We start from the raw sequence: 17150 nt of genomic DNA, 5'->3' as shown, positions 1-17150 counted from the left end.
TACAGAGCATCAAGAGAAAACATCAGTACTACGAAGATAAATGAAGAATTCAAAACCAAAGTAGTAAAACTACATTTAAGTCTATTGAGTAATGTAGCTAAATTGCAATCATTATGAATTTTTCTGTCTTTGAAATAAATTCTTACATAAATTATGAAAAAGGTACTGTATGTTAAAAATCCAAGAATTACAAATATAAGCCAACAAGTGAAGAAATATTGCTATGCAAATAAACTTAAGAGAAGGCAATAGGAAGAATGGATTCCATTTCTCCCCTAAACAAAATAAATTTCAAATGACCCTTTCATCTTATGAGGTGAGAGGAGGACTGGAAATAAATGTCAAAACACATGTAAGAAAACCTTACAGGATAACAAATATCAACAGGTAGTTATTGAGAAATAATGCCCTTCTCCAGAAAAAAACCTCATATTTAATTACCATGGAATTGATCTAAAATGCCATGAAATATTTAAGTACTATTAAAAGCTTATAATATTTCAGAAAGTTGCCAGAGATCTTTCCAGGTCATTTAAACATGTTAGCCCACAATCTAACTATGAGCGCAATTTAAAAAAATTTATTAGTAACAATAAACTGACAGGAGTACTATTAGCACTTACAAATAATTGTAGTCTAATTGATGAAATTACCTTAGTAGGAACCTAACCTAGACTTACAAATCTGTATTAACCGCGTATACCCGTCCTGCAATTGAAACAAATATGTTTCCCATTGAATTCTTAGGTAAGAAATTCCCACAAATTTATCTTACTGACAAACTTAATCATCAAAATTGTCAAATACTAAATATTTTAAGGATCACCTCAAAGACTGTGCACTATGACAAAATTCACAAATTATATTTCTGTTAAGTTTGCAAAAATAAAATATTCATTATTGAACGCTATCAATGTTTCAGTATTGACATGCTTCAGAACACATATACATATATATTCATTAAGAGTCCATACAAATAAGATCATTTAAGTCACAAGTTAACCACCACTGGTCACATACTATCTTCAAAGAGCAGCATCTCACTGCATTTACCAAACAGCCTAAGGATAGGTAAAGCACAGCACCTAAGTCATGCGTTTCTTTCTGATGAGCCAATGACATTAGAAAAACTAGAAGCTTGATTTTTTTTATTGCCAACGAATTTTAAATAGTTTCATATAACAATACGCAAATCTACTTTAAAAAATACCTATAAATTTCTATCAGCTGAAATGGTTTTGAGATACAATTCTTTGCAGTCAATATTTTCCAAAGAAAAAAATACATTCTGGGTGACTTGGCATAAACTTTTAAATGTTGTTTTTAAGAAACTAAAATAATTTATTTTTATTTCTCAACTATATACTATGAAAAACATGTTTCTGAATACTTAAAAAAACCCAACGACACATATATTTCTGAACACTCAGAAAACACTTATGCCATATATTTAAAATAATGGGTAGACACTGGTCCAGGAGAACATATAAAATTCCTAAATAACCATGCCTATTTTTCATAACCAAAGAGTACAGACATAATGGGGGGGCATCTAATTTATAATTATACACAAAACCTAGCATGCTTTAAAAAGTGCTGAGACAGTAAAAATGGTACCAAAAATAATTAAAAACATTTAAAAGGCATTTATAAAATTGTCCTGAGCTGCAACCCGATTATATAAACAAAAGGGAGGCTCACATGATACCTACACACATTGTTTATGACCATCTGACTGTTACTTGTAGTTGCTTGGCTAAAATCAGTAGGATTCCTGCCTCCTTCCAAACAATCACTCATATAATTTACATGTAATTTATCTTAAGCCCCAACATAACAGAAACTCAGGTATCAAAGTCAAGAAGCAAAAAAAAAAAAATAAAGCGAGTGATAATACCTAAGTGATTTTTCCCTAAAAAAGACAGATATATTGAAAAAAACAAATACTGTAACCATAAAAAATCCCCTAAAATATCACTTTCTAATTTTAAAGTTAAAGATTACCACTGCCTTTATTTACATCACAAAAACACTAATACTTAAGTTTTATTGACTTTTTACATACTTCTTCCTAAGAATGTATCTAGGAAGAATACAAATACACATATTTAAAGAGCACTTTTATCACATATCATTTTAATATTGTTCTTTAGTAAACACATAATGTGTAACAGAAGATTAAAGCAAGTCTTAATCAATTATTGTACACTAGAAACTGCTATCTATAAAACTTTTTCAGCAATATAATTTCTGAATTTAGTAGATATAGGAATGATCATCATATAAGCATTAAACAGCTTAAATTTGGATGTCTTGTGGTTTTAAGCAATGAGTAATAAGATGTCTAAAATTTGAATATATCACGGGTAAAGTAGAAAACAAAATTATAACAAGGTGTGATCAAAGGAGAAAAGAGCTATTTTTTTCATTCATCTATAAAACAAATTTATGAGATCGTAAAGGACAATTTAACAGCCCAAAGAAGGTTCAAAGGGGGGAAAGCCAGAGCCTGACAGAATTGAATCTGTCAATGATTTCAGTCATTCAGTCTAGGGAGAAAAAAAGCAGAAAATGTGGCTTCATTTTGCAATATAAAGTAGGAGGCATAAAATCCAGTAGCCTGTCTGTCGTTGTCTAGTTATATATTTAAACTGTTTCAATTCACAGATTATACTGATCCTTCCACATATAAACAGCCAATAATGATGGCCAGGCCTTTAGGAAAGGAAAACACACACCACACAGCAAGGTCAGGAAGCTACCAAGCACCACAGGACAACAGATCAAAACAGAATGGTTTCATATGTTTCTATTGTTTATATAGTTAATTTGGAGATGATATTCCTTAGGGGAAAAGGAGGCTGTAAATATTACCAGGAACATGCAACACAGTATCAAATATAATACATAATTTTCAAGCAGACTACGTATTTCCTGTATGTATCCATGTCAGTCAACCTGCAGTGTTGATAGCCATTCAATTCTTTTTAACTTAGATGTCCGGACAAAGTAAACCCCTTTACTCTTAAATCCCTTTACTTCTATCTCAGAGTTAATTACAGAGAATTTATAGTTCTTCAGCTTCTTTGATGAAAAGATCAAACTTGCAAACTCTAAATATCTTTTTTTACTATAAAGAGATCAAGCAATAGAGTAGATTGAAAGGGGATGAGGTATTCATTTATTTCTGTGTAAAATTTTAAAAATGAGAACCAATAACATTCTGTTTGGTATTAAGCATCTTAAAAATTACAACACACTATAAGCAATGGTGGAAATTTACCCCCAAGTAGCAGACTAGCACATTTTAAACACACAAACTAGAGCCGCCTCTGGCCACATGTTTTTTTTAGTTCAGTCTCTTAAAGAGACAGTATTCATGGACGTATGCCCTACAGGAGGCACATTTCTAAAACATTTGATTACTAAGCATCCACTCTTGCATTTCTTCAAATCCATACTAGGCCAACAGAGTTCTGCCTTATTTTACTGTAAAATCAAGATATTTTGACTTAAATCTACAAACGACTACCAGGCCGGCAGAGATGAAGTAACAGGGAAAGCTACTGACTGGAGATGTCTAAAACACAGGAACCTATAGATTTAAAGCAAACCGTTGTGTTGAGTTTTTTTTTTAAACTAAACCGATCACCGTTTCATTATTCATTTATCTACTCATTCCCTAGGCGTCAGCCACAGAATACATTGTAACTGATAACACCAGAAGGCATACCACTGCAATTTCGCTGTGGAATGAAAGGAGGGAACTTGCTAATAACGCCAACCAGCTCCAAAGCAGTAAAATTTCAAAGTTTTCATGTTCTATTTAAGAAAAATACCCAGGAAGGGGCCCACCCACATACCCTAAAAACTGTATTAACTCGTGACTATAAGAAAGATTTCTTTCAATATACCTAAGGACACATTATTGTACAGCCATTGACAAAACTACTGATCAACTCCTCCATGTGGAAAAAAGTGAAGAGGGTGGAAAAAGTCTGGCTTACTTGGTGTACGAACACATCGACTGGAAAATCCAAGGGGCTTCCCTCTCGGTTTATCATGGAGATGAATCCAAATCCCATTCGCACATTGAACCACTTACAGTGGCCAGTTCCGTGCAGAACCTGGGATTCCTCCTCTGCCTGTTCCGGCAGCTTCCCGGGCTCTTCTCCACCACCTTTGCTCGCCCCGCCTGAGTAGAACAGGACAAAAAAAAGTCAGTTAGTCTGTACTGCCATACAGTTCATGGGAAGGAAGAGAGGGTAAAAACTGCCTGAGAGCTGAGGGAGTGGGAGTGGGGGGTAGGGGCGTCGGGAAGAGAAGGAAATACTAAAACGCGATTAAATGGTCGAGTCCTTCTTTTCTTCTACAGAAAATACTTAAAATGGAAAGGGTTAAAAGGAAAAAGGGGGAGGGGAGCCACACTGTTCTATCGATCACATCCACTTCCACGGTTCCGTACACACGTGTACTTTTTCATTTAACTCCGTATTTTCACTCGCACATTATAGTACAGCATGAGATACTTTACTTTCATATTGCTGATTTAACACTGATCCCATTTACAAAGAGAATTTTTCCTCAAAACTCTTCTCTCTGGCAGGCACGAGGAGGAAAGAAATCGCGAAGAAGGTTAGCACTACTTTAACGCACATGCCGCAGCGAACCCAGGGTTGTCTGCACTGTGCATTCCCCTCCCCCCCTAACTTTAGATTAAAGTTGGGATGGGGGAGGGGGCAGGTGTATAAAAGTTTTCTTGGGCTCTCTAACTGAAACTGCGCTTAATCACACTCAAACAATTCAAACAATAGCCCGCTGAAAGCTTTTCAAGTTGTGAATCAGTGTGGGCGGTACAAAACATTTTTGGAGATCTGTAACAATAGGTTGCCAAAAGCCCCCTTGTGCGATGGGGGGTGCGGGTAATGCCCAGTATTGGGGTAAAACCGGGAAGGGGGGGACCGGCAAAGAAGGGTGGGAGAGGGGGAGGGGGAAGAGAAAGGAAGAGAGAAAATCACAGTAAAACAATAGAAAAGAAAATTAACCTTCGGCCATGTTGCCCCACGGGCTCTCTGCTCCAAACTCGTGAGATGAAAACTTTCCCTTTGCAACGGAGTGATCTTCTGCATCAATCTAACATCTTGATTTTGTGCGATCACAAATTTAGCTCGCATGGTCTAATGTGCTTTCCCTCTTTTGATTTTTTTCTCTTCTCTCTCCAGTTTCTGGCTCCCTGAGCACACGTGACTTTGTCAATTACATGCTTTCTTGCTACTAATTTCACCTCGGATCCTTAAGGGGCCGGCACGAGGGAGAGATAACCAATCGCCATTTCATCCAGGCTGACATCAAAATAATTTATGAATGAACACGAAAAACTCAAACATGTTACCTTAAAGACAATTTGGGACGCTTCTTTACGATAAATCAGAATGCTGACTTTGTGCTTTTACTTAAACACAATGGAGGTTTCTTGTGAATCGTTTAGAAAAACGGCACAGTCATAAGTGTGCACACGGGTGCCTTACACACAAGCCAGTTCAAATAATCTCATTTAGAGGAAAAAAAGCTATTTATATAAAGCAACTGAGGTTACGGCGTTTTTCCCATAAGAATTCATCTACTCAATAGCAGTAAACCTGCTTTGGGCGCAAATGTCATATTTATTCAGTTTTATGGGGGAAATATATATAATTTACAGAAGATCTAATTAAGCCTAATTAAATATCCATGAAAGTTTAGATAATGATAATGTTATACACCTACAGTAAGACGAAAGCACACAATTACCTGATTCTACCCTAAAAATTTTCAAATTTAAAATAAATCTTCCTGGAAAAAATCTCTATCACCTTCATGTAGTCAAATCGTATTTAGGATTATAATTTCAGAACATTTTGGAAGAGGGTGGTAAGAAACTGTACTTCACAGGTTTCTCCACCACCTCTTTTCCGGGGGAGGAGATGTGATTAATGACTTCCTAAATAACAGCCCAGTTTTTCAGCCTAACATAGAGTGAACCTCAATCAGTGGCAATTGTTCCCCAAGAGCAAGACAACGTAGGGCAGGGAGGGGGAGGGGTACGCCGGGCAGGGGAGGTGAAGAGGAGCCGCCAGCAGAGGCGGCTGCAGAGCCAGAGAAAGAGGGGGGAGAAAAAAGCAGGCGCTGGTGGGGGGAGGGGTGAAGAAAGAGAAGCAAGTGGGAGGAAAAAAGGTAAATGTATATAATGGTGACTGGACCCCTACATTTTAAACGTCAACTACCAGTGGGTAGAAGAGTATAATAAACGAAAGTTTATTAACGGATTAGGCTCCCACCCCCGTCCCTCCCTGACCCACCCTGTTTTAAAAGGCTTTCCCTTTACCTTTCAGATCAGTTCAAATGACTGCAGATAGAGATACCAATATTACCACCCTCATCGAATACTACACTAAATATTATAGATCAACTACAAATGCCTTCGTTCCTTTAAAATACATCACCAGTTTTTGAAACACTTAAATGCACCACCACTCCTTTCCCCACCCCACCCCCATTTTCTTAAACAAGCAGTTTACTGGGAAACTGTACAGATACCACTTCCCTTAGGCACGGCAACCAAGTTGAGTGAACCCTCCCCCGCCAAACCCGCGATCCCCTCCGGTGTCTCCACACAGGTCCACACTAACTCTTAGCAGGCTAACACTAGCACACAAACTAAAATGCAAGGATCCTGAGTGCAAGAGCTTTTGAACATCCACACACAGCACCTATGCATACCTTCTCCCCATACTAAACAACTAAATATAAATGTATACTACTTGGTTCAGATCTGAAATAAATGATGTAGATAAATATGTGCTACCCTCAGCTGCTTGTGGTAAAAGACTTCAAACAAGATCGACGAATTCAGAATTTTTTTTTGTCTTTATTTTGTTGTTTCTCAGGAAAGGGGGCAAAGTTGTCTCACTTAGTTTGAAGGGAGTAAGAATGGTAGAGAGAAAAGAAAAACTGCGAAATTCAAAATCATTTTGAAAAAGTACCCACAAGTTCAAACCTCTCAAAAAAATTACTTGCTAACAAAATATTTACTAGGCATTGTTGTAACAGAAATCAATTCATTACACTGACCTATAATGAAATAACATTAACAATGGCATTCCATGTTAAACTTTTCACAGAATACAAAATGAAAAATACTACAGTTATGTGACTTCTTAAAATATTTTAAGTGGAAGAATTACTTTAAACCTCAACATCTGGTTAACAGAAAAATTTAGGAAAGTATTCATGTAAATTGAAGGAGAAAGCTATTATTTATGTAAAACTGTCATAAAATTCAGACCAGTAGTTTAGTTTTGTCAGTGACACACATTTATAGTGAATGATATTGTCTGTAAGTTGTTTTACTTACAAAAGTTTAATATAATAAAATCAGAAATAATATATAGATGGGTTCTGAATCCTTGTGTATTGTTAGATTTTATGAAATTCAAACCTATAATACAGATTAAAACTGAAATGCCATAACTGAACTGCATAAAATGGTATGGTTATGAGATTCAGTCTTGCCTGATTGGGGCCTCCAGTATTAGTGGAATTAAGGTAAGGTTCACTGGACTGGTCACTGGTGTCAGAGGTTATCGACTCATTCATTTCCTGAGGGGGACATCATCCTTTCAAGTTGTGTAGAGGGCTTTTTCCAACCAGGAACTCTGAGAAATCCTCTAACATTCATTCACAAAGAATTTAAGGCAACTGCATTTACATACCTGGGGGGAGGTAAAAGAACTGGGGAGAAAAGGCAAGAGAGGGAAGAGGAGGGAAGAAAATTGAGGAGAAAAGTGAGGGAAGGAGACATGAGAAACAAAACATCACCGTTTCAGGGATATGGCACTGTCTTTTACACAGATTCATCTTCTCTGTCCTCCAATCCCCACCTTCTGAGTCTTAAACCCTTTAATAAAACTGAACATAATCTCTTTAAGCTCATAGAGTGCTTCTTTCACATAAAATGGCCCTATGAATCTCCTAGAATGCTTTCCAATTTGTCACCTTCCCGAAGTCTCCTGGTTTTAATTTTTTTCTCATTTCCTACTTGTTTTTAGTGCCAGAAAGACCTGTGCTTGACTCAAAATGCATGTTTTATACTTGTGAAAGCCAAATATTTCAGTAGGGTAATTTATCATAGTTCTTTCAAAATATCTATAAAATGAGTTCAAGTAGCTACAAAGATCGTTAACGCACTGGGGGTAAAAATCAAGAAAACAAGCAGTCATATATGCCAACTGGTTATCACAATCTAAGGTTTCTCCATGAAAAAAGCAAAGTGCACGGATGCTCGGCCGATTTTGTTTTTAATTCCAACAGTACAATGCAAGGAGCCAAAAGAGATGCCAGAGCCCACCATCCTTGTTTTTCTAGAAGCAATGAGTGACTTCTATCAAAGCAGAAACAATGCTTTGGTTCTTCTTAAAACTAGGAGGAGGGGCTGAGCCATTGCGGCCAGCGACTCCACCCGGGCTCTCCTCCTGGCAAATACGGCCGGGGTCTGCAGCCCCAGCGCTGCCTTCTCAGCCCCGTAATTTCACGGGCAGTCCGAGCCCCAGGGTCGCGGAGACCCCCAGCCAGCGGATCTCCCCTTTCCCTCCACCTCCGGCGCGGCACTTCCTCTCCCTTCTCCAGTCACCTTTCCCTTATTCAGCACATCACCACCGCCTCTCTAAAAGTGGAGCGGCTAATTCCGAAGGCGGCTAATGATTTCTCACTAATTAATGGATTTTTATGTTTGTCCTCCCTACCGCTCCCACCCCAGAAAACCAAACAAAGGGAAAAAACCTTTCCTTCACCGCTACGGAAGACAACACTTGGCGCGGTCTACTACTTTTGCTGCATCTCCAGACATACCATTTATAATTTGATCTCTTTATCTGTGAGATGTCAGAGTCTCGGAGATCGAAGATAACTGAAGACAAGGGGGAAGGAATTGGGAGAACCTGGAAAAAATGACCACTACCCCCTTCCCCCCACCAGGCCTTGCCTAAAATGGAGAGGTCTTCAGACTGCTGGCGCCGGCACTTTAGGGCAGCCGCAAACACATCGCTGTGCGCCTTCGGAGGGTCAGAAAAAGCACCCCTCAGGGAAGGGAGAGGGATGGGGGGCGGCTGGATTTTAGGGAACCCACTCTGGCCTCCCCGAATGAAGCTTCCAACCCCAAAGCGGCACCTCGGGAAAACTGTTCCCGATCCCTCCCACTGCGGTTTCAGCAAACTACTTGGCAAATAACTTTCTTGAAATTCTTACAATACGGAATCACATGAAAGGAGTGCTCTGCTGGGTGCCTTGGTCTTATAATAAAGGTACTTGAGAATACGGGGGCATTTCGTTTTTGTTTTAAAAAAGCAAAATTCCGTTCTCATTTAATTTCCGTATCCAGAAACAAAATGCTTTGGATTAACACAATTGTTCCAATTGGAGAATCTTTGCACCGTTTGTAAATCACTTTAAATTTTTTCCCTTAAATATCTTCTTAACACATTTCCCCAGGTTTAATTACATTATGAAAATACAGGAACTGATTAGCATCATATATTTTACATTTTCCAAATTGCTTTCATACTTAAAAAAGAACAAAGATTTGCAAACATTTCCTTCTTTTGGATCAGTTGTTTCAGCAAAGTAATTAGAGCAACAAAAATTAAATCAGAAGAGAGACATTATTTTAGGAGCACCATTTTGTAGAAAGTTTCTTTGGAAAACTGAAATAACAAAAAAATCCTGTTTTATTACCATGCTCCCTCAATGAAAAGGAAAAATAAAAATTTTTATTATAATTCCCAACTATCTTCTGAACTGTGTTCAACAAATACTTCCTCAAATGGTTTTAATCAGAACAGAAATGGGTTAGAAAAATCATTTTCTAACAAGCACTACATTATTTTGCCCCAAATTGCACAAAACCTCATTTTATTTGAAAAACGAGTATTTTTCACCTGCATGAATCAAATATGTATGCTTCACAATTTGAAGATATTGTTGTAGTAAATGTTAAATCTATGGAAATGGTACTGTATAGCATAAACATGTAATTCCCCTCCAAAGCAGTGATAGCTGGTTCTTTATAACTTAATCTCATCAAAAGAAATCTTAATAACTTAATCTCATCAAAATGAAATACGAGTGTGGGCTGTTTCCAATGTATTTATTTTAGTATTTTCACTTTAGGTTTATTTGGGAGAAGGGGTCAGGTGGATGGAAAATGGAAAGAAAAAGAACAGTGGGGTAGTAAAAGCTGAGGGAAGTGGAAAGAAACCTTCAGGCTTTAAGGATGCCTGGGTGAGAAGCAAATTTGTGGAGAAAGAGCATCCAGCTAGAAACTGGAAGCCAGAGTTCTAGTCCCACTTGCTGACCTTATTAATCCCCAAGCTTCTCTGGGCCACAGTTAGCTCATCTACAAAGGAGGAGACTGGACCAGTTGAAGTTCAAGTATTTCAGCTTAAATGTAATCCCTGGAAATAACATTTCTTTTTTGGTGAAAGTGGAACCTCTCCCGAACAACCCCTTTTGAATCACAAGGAAACACAGACATGAAACTTTATTGCACTCACTTAACACATTGGTGTTAACATTATTTCCCAACAGAAAAGAAAAAGGTATCTGGACTGTCTCCAGTTTGTCCCCACAAAAAAAAAAACACAATCTAACAGTAATCAGAAACTAGTTAGCAAATTAAAAATTGTAGCATCTTTTCAGTATCTTCTTTTTCATGATACTCATTAGAGAGTCATTTCCATGTGAAAGGATTCACTCTAGAAAAAAGGAAAGCGTTTGTCAAATGGCAATGCCTGTCAACGGTTTCCTCATTCAAGTTTTTGATCCCTATTATTTTCATGTTGCTACCTATGATACTAAATTTGATAAGCTTCATAACAGAATAATATCTTTTACTTGTATTTAATGTTCATAAATCTTGCCGCATCACAGCCTTTAAATGTTTTCATAGTAGTATCAGTTAAGAGTAGAGCCAAAGTATTAAATTCATCAAAGTATAAGCCAAAGTATTACATTATCGAATAAAACTGCTACTGACAATAGTGTTGTAAGTTTTGAGTGAATGTCAGTAACTTAAAAAAATATTTATTAAAAATCGAGGCTTTATAGTACACCTACATAAAGGAAAATACATATATTAGGTTTAAAATGTTAAAAGTTCAAATGAATCATTTTTGCAGTATAATGAACATGATACAACTTCATGAATATCCAAATAAATGGAGCTTCCTTAAATTGGCAAAGTTCTCTAATTCTCTGAAAAAAAAAGTCTAATACATTGTGCTATTCATGTTATGATAAATTGTTTGAAAATAGCACAAAGTCTCTATTTTTAAATTATTCACAAATATTCAACCTGTATTTGTGAGTGCCTATTTTGTTATGAGCATTTCAAAAATGAACAAGCTACAAATACTCTTCATTCAGCTACATAAACATGTAAATATCTACTATCAGTTTTCCCTGAGTTACAGAAAAAAAGAATCATAAAACCCAAAACTACTAAAATCAGGAGGAAAAGGAGTTAATTGGAAGATTTCATCTATGTACTCTGGTGGGAGCAACAGTTTAGAGACAAGAACGATCTGGAATCCAATAGGATATGGTACCCATCTTGCCAAAGTGAATTCCTGAAGGTCACCAAGTTTCCTCAAAGGAAAGATCCACTTTCCTCTGAAAAGCGATCTGTTCCAACGTTCATCAAGTAAAATGTTTAATTCATAAAAAAAGACTAACCTGGGGCCGATGAAACCTGGTTGAATGACCTCATCATCTTCTGAAGAACCTAGAACCAGAAAGTTCAAGTTAGTACTACATTAATAGCCTTTTTAATTACCTCTTCTTCAGCTTAGTGGATCATTAGGAAGCAATAAAATGCCTACCTAGGTTTTGACTCTGTGAAGTCAAATTTAATACTCACCTAGCAAAATTAGATAACCAATTGCCATAAACTTGCCTTTAATTCCTACTAAAGGACACTGATTTAAAAAAGCCTTTTAAACAATATCATTAAGATGTAGTCAGAGATTCTGATTTCATGAGCAATGAAATTAAAAAAAACACTTATTACACTGTAATTCAAGAATTCCATTCTATTTTAAAAACACAGCTAAGAATCAACCTAATCCTCAATATTGTGCTTCTTGATGAACTTACTTGACTATTCTCATTAAATATATTTTAAAAGATAAATCATGAGAATCTAATTGTGGTACTTACATCACTAATATTAGAGCTCTCTGTTACATTCATATACTCTTTGCAAAAAAAATTTAATGGTAATTCATTTAATCATTAAGTATATTTAATTAAAGGTTCTTATTATGCATTAACCCTGATTTTTAAAAGGAAAAACAGTTCTTGTTTACAACACGAGTAAGCACGGACTTTTCCAATAGATCTGCTGGCAGATGTCACAACACAATAAAACTTGTAATGAAGAGGTCACCCAGTAGTGAAGTATAGTAATTGGAAGAGAAACTCCTGATGGCCACTGAATTATCAATTTTATCCTTAGGTAAGAGTTATTAAGGACTGGAAAATAACTTGTTTGAACACACATCCAGTCACCTACTACCACCCAGGGTTACCTTTGTTCCTTAACTAAGTTTTACACGCTGTATCTACTAGATCAACTCACACAAAATAAGCCATTATGTGCAGATTCTTTAGGTTGCAATCTAATTTTCTTCTCAAAACTAAACAGATGGTTTTCCAAGTGCAGAGTTCTAATGAATGTTGACCCAAGATTCTTCTTATAAAGGATGACAGTCCCATTGAGTAACATTTGAAAAGACGAGAGGAAGAATGTGAACAAAGGGTATGTGAAACTCTGTACATTAAATCCTCCAGTTATCCTGTGCTGAGCACCAAAAGACAGAAGATGATGACAGATACTGATGTTACCAAAATTCATTATTCAAACTTATTAAATAGAGCTTTCCTTTACAGTAAGACTACATTGTTTTATTTTGCACATTTGGTTTGTTAGGCTTTATTTAAGTACTACACATAATTTCAGCAAAACCCTAGCTCATTTTACTATTCTAATAGCCGACAGCCCATGCTTAATCTTCTCTGCTTATATTTACAAAAATGTTCAAACCAACATATTCTAAAGATGTGGAAAAAATAGGAATGAAGTAGGTAAATGCTGTATAAAATATTTACAATATTAAATGTTCATATTCTTAATAGAGGTGACTATTTGAAATGAAATAACAATAAGGAATTAAAATTATCCCTTAAATGCATGAATAATCAAAAACAGCTATTTGTAATTTTATACACAGGCATGCTTATTTAAGACTATTCTTTGGGATAAATATTAAAAAATAATTAAAACTACGATATGCTAGAATATACTTCTCTGATCCTTCACTAGAATAACCCGTTCATCATTTAAATCTCCACTTTGATCTTTTTCTTATTTTTGCCCACTGAGTACCAATGCTTCCATCATGTGATACTGGTCCTGTAATTGACTGTCATATCCCAAGATAATGTTCTCTTTCCCAACTTCACTCTATGCTGTATGGTGGCAGGAACTGTATACATTCAGCTCATCATTTTAATCTTGGTATTCGTTAGTGTTTAATACACAGTTTTTAAACAAATCAACGACTTAACGAATTTCTGAACCTAGGTTGACCATCTCTAGAATGCTTTTATGAAATAAATGAATCTGTATACAACATTTCCTTCAAACCCGGCAGAGAAGCTCAGTCAGTCAGAGCATAATCCTGACACATCAGGATGTAGGTTTGATCCCTGGTCAGGGAACACACAAGAATCAATCAATGAATGTGTAAATAAGTGGAACAACATATCAATGTCTCTCCTTTCCTCTCTCTCTAAAGTAAATTTTTTAAAAATTTTCCTTAACAACCATCTTTTCATAAAGAGACTATGATAGAAAATTAGTCCTTTGACTATTGCAAATATAAAATATGTGCATACAAAATGATTTCAAGAATTTTCGCTAAAATACATGTACTTACTACTATAAAATTACCTAGCTTATAAACACTGTTACAAATACTCTTAGACTTCATACTTCTTCCTTGTATGTTGTATGTATTGAAACATACAACAATATTCTTCTCAAGTACTTTACATATTGGTGTTAATCCACTATTGTAACTATGCGATGTAAAGGAAAATTATTATTACTGCACATTATACACTCACTTTTTAAAAATTGCCAATTAAGCTATTAAGCCCAGAAAATTGAGTAGTAACAATACTACCATAACATATTACTCAGAATTTTATTTCAATTCAATTTGCATCATGTTAGTTTTCCCTCCTAAAATTAATAATATGCAAGTCACTTTTTTTAAGCTGTAAGAATTTTATTTGTATTGATTTAATGTTTATTGTGTTTTTCAAGTAACTTTTAGTTCTCAAAAAATGATTTAGCAATCAAGAATATTTGTCAAAATAAAAGGAAAATTATTTCATTATTTATTCTCATCTCTATAATTTCTCGACATTTAAAAATACTTAAGAAAACAATTTTTTGTTTCTTAATACTAGTATTTTCTAAAATAATGTAAGTATGAAACATTATAGTTCACAAAAATATTTACTTTATGCTTTGTAACAAAAATTATAATCTATTTACAATATGACCCAACTATTATTGAAATAAATACATTCTTTCTGAAAGTGAGGTAAACAGCAATGTGACTTTTCTTTACTAAAAAAATAGTTGGGGAGAAGTTTTTAAATGACCACCTAAAATCATATAGCAAACATCCTACACAAACACCGGACTGAAACCTAAACCATAATACTTATTTAGATTTATTATAACAAATATAACATAAACATATATCAAATAAAATATTAGATGAAGTTTTTAATACTGAACGTTTTCTAACAGTGTCCTCTGAAGACATATTTACTATGTATCAGTGGATTGAGTGCTGGTCTGTGAACTAAAGGGTCGCCAGTTCGGTTCCCAGTTAGGGCACATGCCTGGGTTGCGGATCAGGTCCCCAAATGGGGAGTGTGCAAGAGGCAATCACACAGTGATGCTTCTCTCCCTTTTTCCCTCCCCTCCCCCTCTCTAAAAATAAATAAATAAAATCTTTTAAAATAACCCTTCAATGTAATTATTTTTTGCAAATTAGTCAACGGACAAATCAAATGCTACACAGGCAAAACTGGGATGAATTACTTTGTAATTCAACTGAACATTCTCTTGTAATTTTAGATATATGAAGGGGGACCCCAAAAAACCCAGAATTATCTCCTGGAGGGCAGGCCTCTTGTAGTACAGGCTTTCCCTGTTACGTGAGTGTTCTAGGAACCCATCTGTAGCAGTATACCAGCTGGCATTGTTGTGAGAGGCTGCATTTGGCTTTAGTGATTTTTTTTAAGCTTTTTTGGTGCATTTGCCCATTTCATGATAGATGATTTAGAGCACACCAGCCCACCCTGCACTGAGTGTTTAGCAGTTTTTGAACAAAAACAGCATGACCCTTCCATGCCTCACCCTCCCTATTCGACCCAATCCCTCCCCAAGTGACGCCCCTGCAATGAAGAAAACCCTCAAAGGGAAACGTTTTGCCAATGAAAAAGAGGTAAAACGAAAAATGGCAGAAGCACTAAAAGGCATCAAAATCGATGATCTCAGAAACTGTTTTGAGCAGTGGAAAAAATGTCTTGGTAGGCCTATTGCATCAAATGGAGAGTACTTTGAAGGTGACTGAAGTTTAAACATGTAAGAACAAATACACAATTTTTATTAATAAATTCTGGATTTTGGGGGTCTCCCCCTTGTAAGTGGAAATCCTGTACCCTCAAGTTTATACAGATTCAATTTTTAAAAAACTATCTTTAAAGATAAGTATTTATTGTAACTTTATACAGATGAAAAATAATAAGTACTGGAGTGTTAAGACAGGAAACTTTATATTTGGTTAAATATTTTGAACATTTTCTTGAGAAAATAAAGAAATTTATATTATTTACATAAATATTACACTTTTATGCTTATGAATTACATTTTAATACATTAATTTTCATAACTTATACTATATAAACTTTAAATTAGAGGCTAATATTCCTAGTACTCCTAAATCACAGAGATGGTAACTTTCTCTACCACTGTGAAACTGAAATTTTACTGGTTTCACATAAGAGATAGGCAGCTCTAGCATTCTCTTCAAAAAAGTGTAGTAAAAATAATTTATTCTAGAAAATAAACTTCAATGAATATTAATTTAAGTCAATTGGCATATTGTCTAGACTGATTAAGGCACCGAGTATGGCACAACTCTTCATTGTAAACACAATTCTTTAACTTAAATGGGAAAGTTGTAGCACAACTGAGAAACAGCACAGTTGGTTTTGTTAATGCAAATGGTTTGTATTTTCTACCATATAAAACAACAGTTTTATGCAATAAAGTCCACAGCTGATTCATTGTTAAGGTCACATAAAATTAAAGAAAAAAGTGGTTTTAAATTAAAGAATCAAAATAATGGCAAAATTCCTGTTTAAAAAGCTAATCACATATATTTTTAATACCCTCCATAACTTTAAGCTAAAAACTTTATCACAACTTCTTGGTATGGTAACAAAAATGAAAGATTTTACATAAACCTGAATACCTCTACTTAATATAACAAACATCAAAAGATGTTTTAGAGGCTGCTCATCTTTATCCTATGGCTAATGATCTAATCGTGTAATAAGCATAATATTAAATAAAAACAATAGCAATTCACTGGCAGTGGAGATTATACCAAGAGATTAATGCAAAACAATAAAACAATCATAGTTTTTCTAAAATGTTTAATCTACAAAAGAGTATGTTTGTTTTATACCTATACAGTATAGAACATTTTAGTTGAAATATTTTTGTAGAATCTGAAAAAATGTTACCTAAAAGAAATATCTGAAAAGCATAAAAGTAGCATTTTGGCTCTTGCATTTCCACTGTTTGTAAAAGAAACACAGATTTGAAAGTATTTAGCAAATTTAAAACATGTTTTTCCACCATTACAACTGGTTATACAACACTATGTCCTTTTTTCTATATAATTAAGCTTTTGTTCAGCCATTAAAAAACTGGAAACTGATTGCTTGAAAATGAGCTGCATGCCCTT

At 35.2% G+C, this 17150-nt stretch overlaps 1 protein-coding gene across 1 annotated transcript in view; it reads right to left on the bottom strand.

The window, feature by feature from the left end:
- The window catches only part of LIN28B (lin-28 RNA binding posttranscriptional regulator B), a 107407-nt gene extending 95604 nt beyond the window's left edge, over positions 1-11803 (bottom strand). Inside the window, exons 1-2 of the mRNA XM_037065290.1 lie at positions 11767-11803; positions 4008-4195 (exon numbers count right to left, since the gene is read on the bottom strand). Coding sequence (XP_036921185.1) covers positions 4008-4195; positions 11767-11803 — 225 coding nt within the window. The remainder of the gene's footprint in view (positions 1-4007; positions 4196-11766) is intronic.
- Between the last annotated feature and the right edge of the window lie 5347 nt (positions 11804-17150).

Source organism: Sturnira hondurensis, unplaced genomic scaffold (genome assembly GCF_014824575.4).
Source record: "Sturnira hondurensis isolate 20B ecotype Veracruz unplaced genomic scaffold, ASM1482457v3 Scaffold0015596, whole genome shotgun sequence".
Lineage (NCBI taxonomy): Eukaryota > Metazoa > Chordata > Mammalia > Chiroptera > Phyllostomidae > Sturnira > Sturnira hondurensis.
The sequence above is the reverse complement of the archived record's forward strand: the minus strand, read 5'-3'. Positions and strand labels throughout refer to the sequence as shown.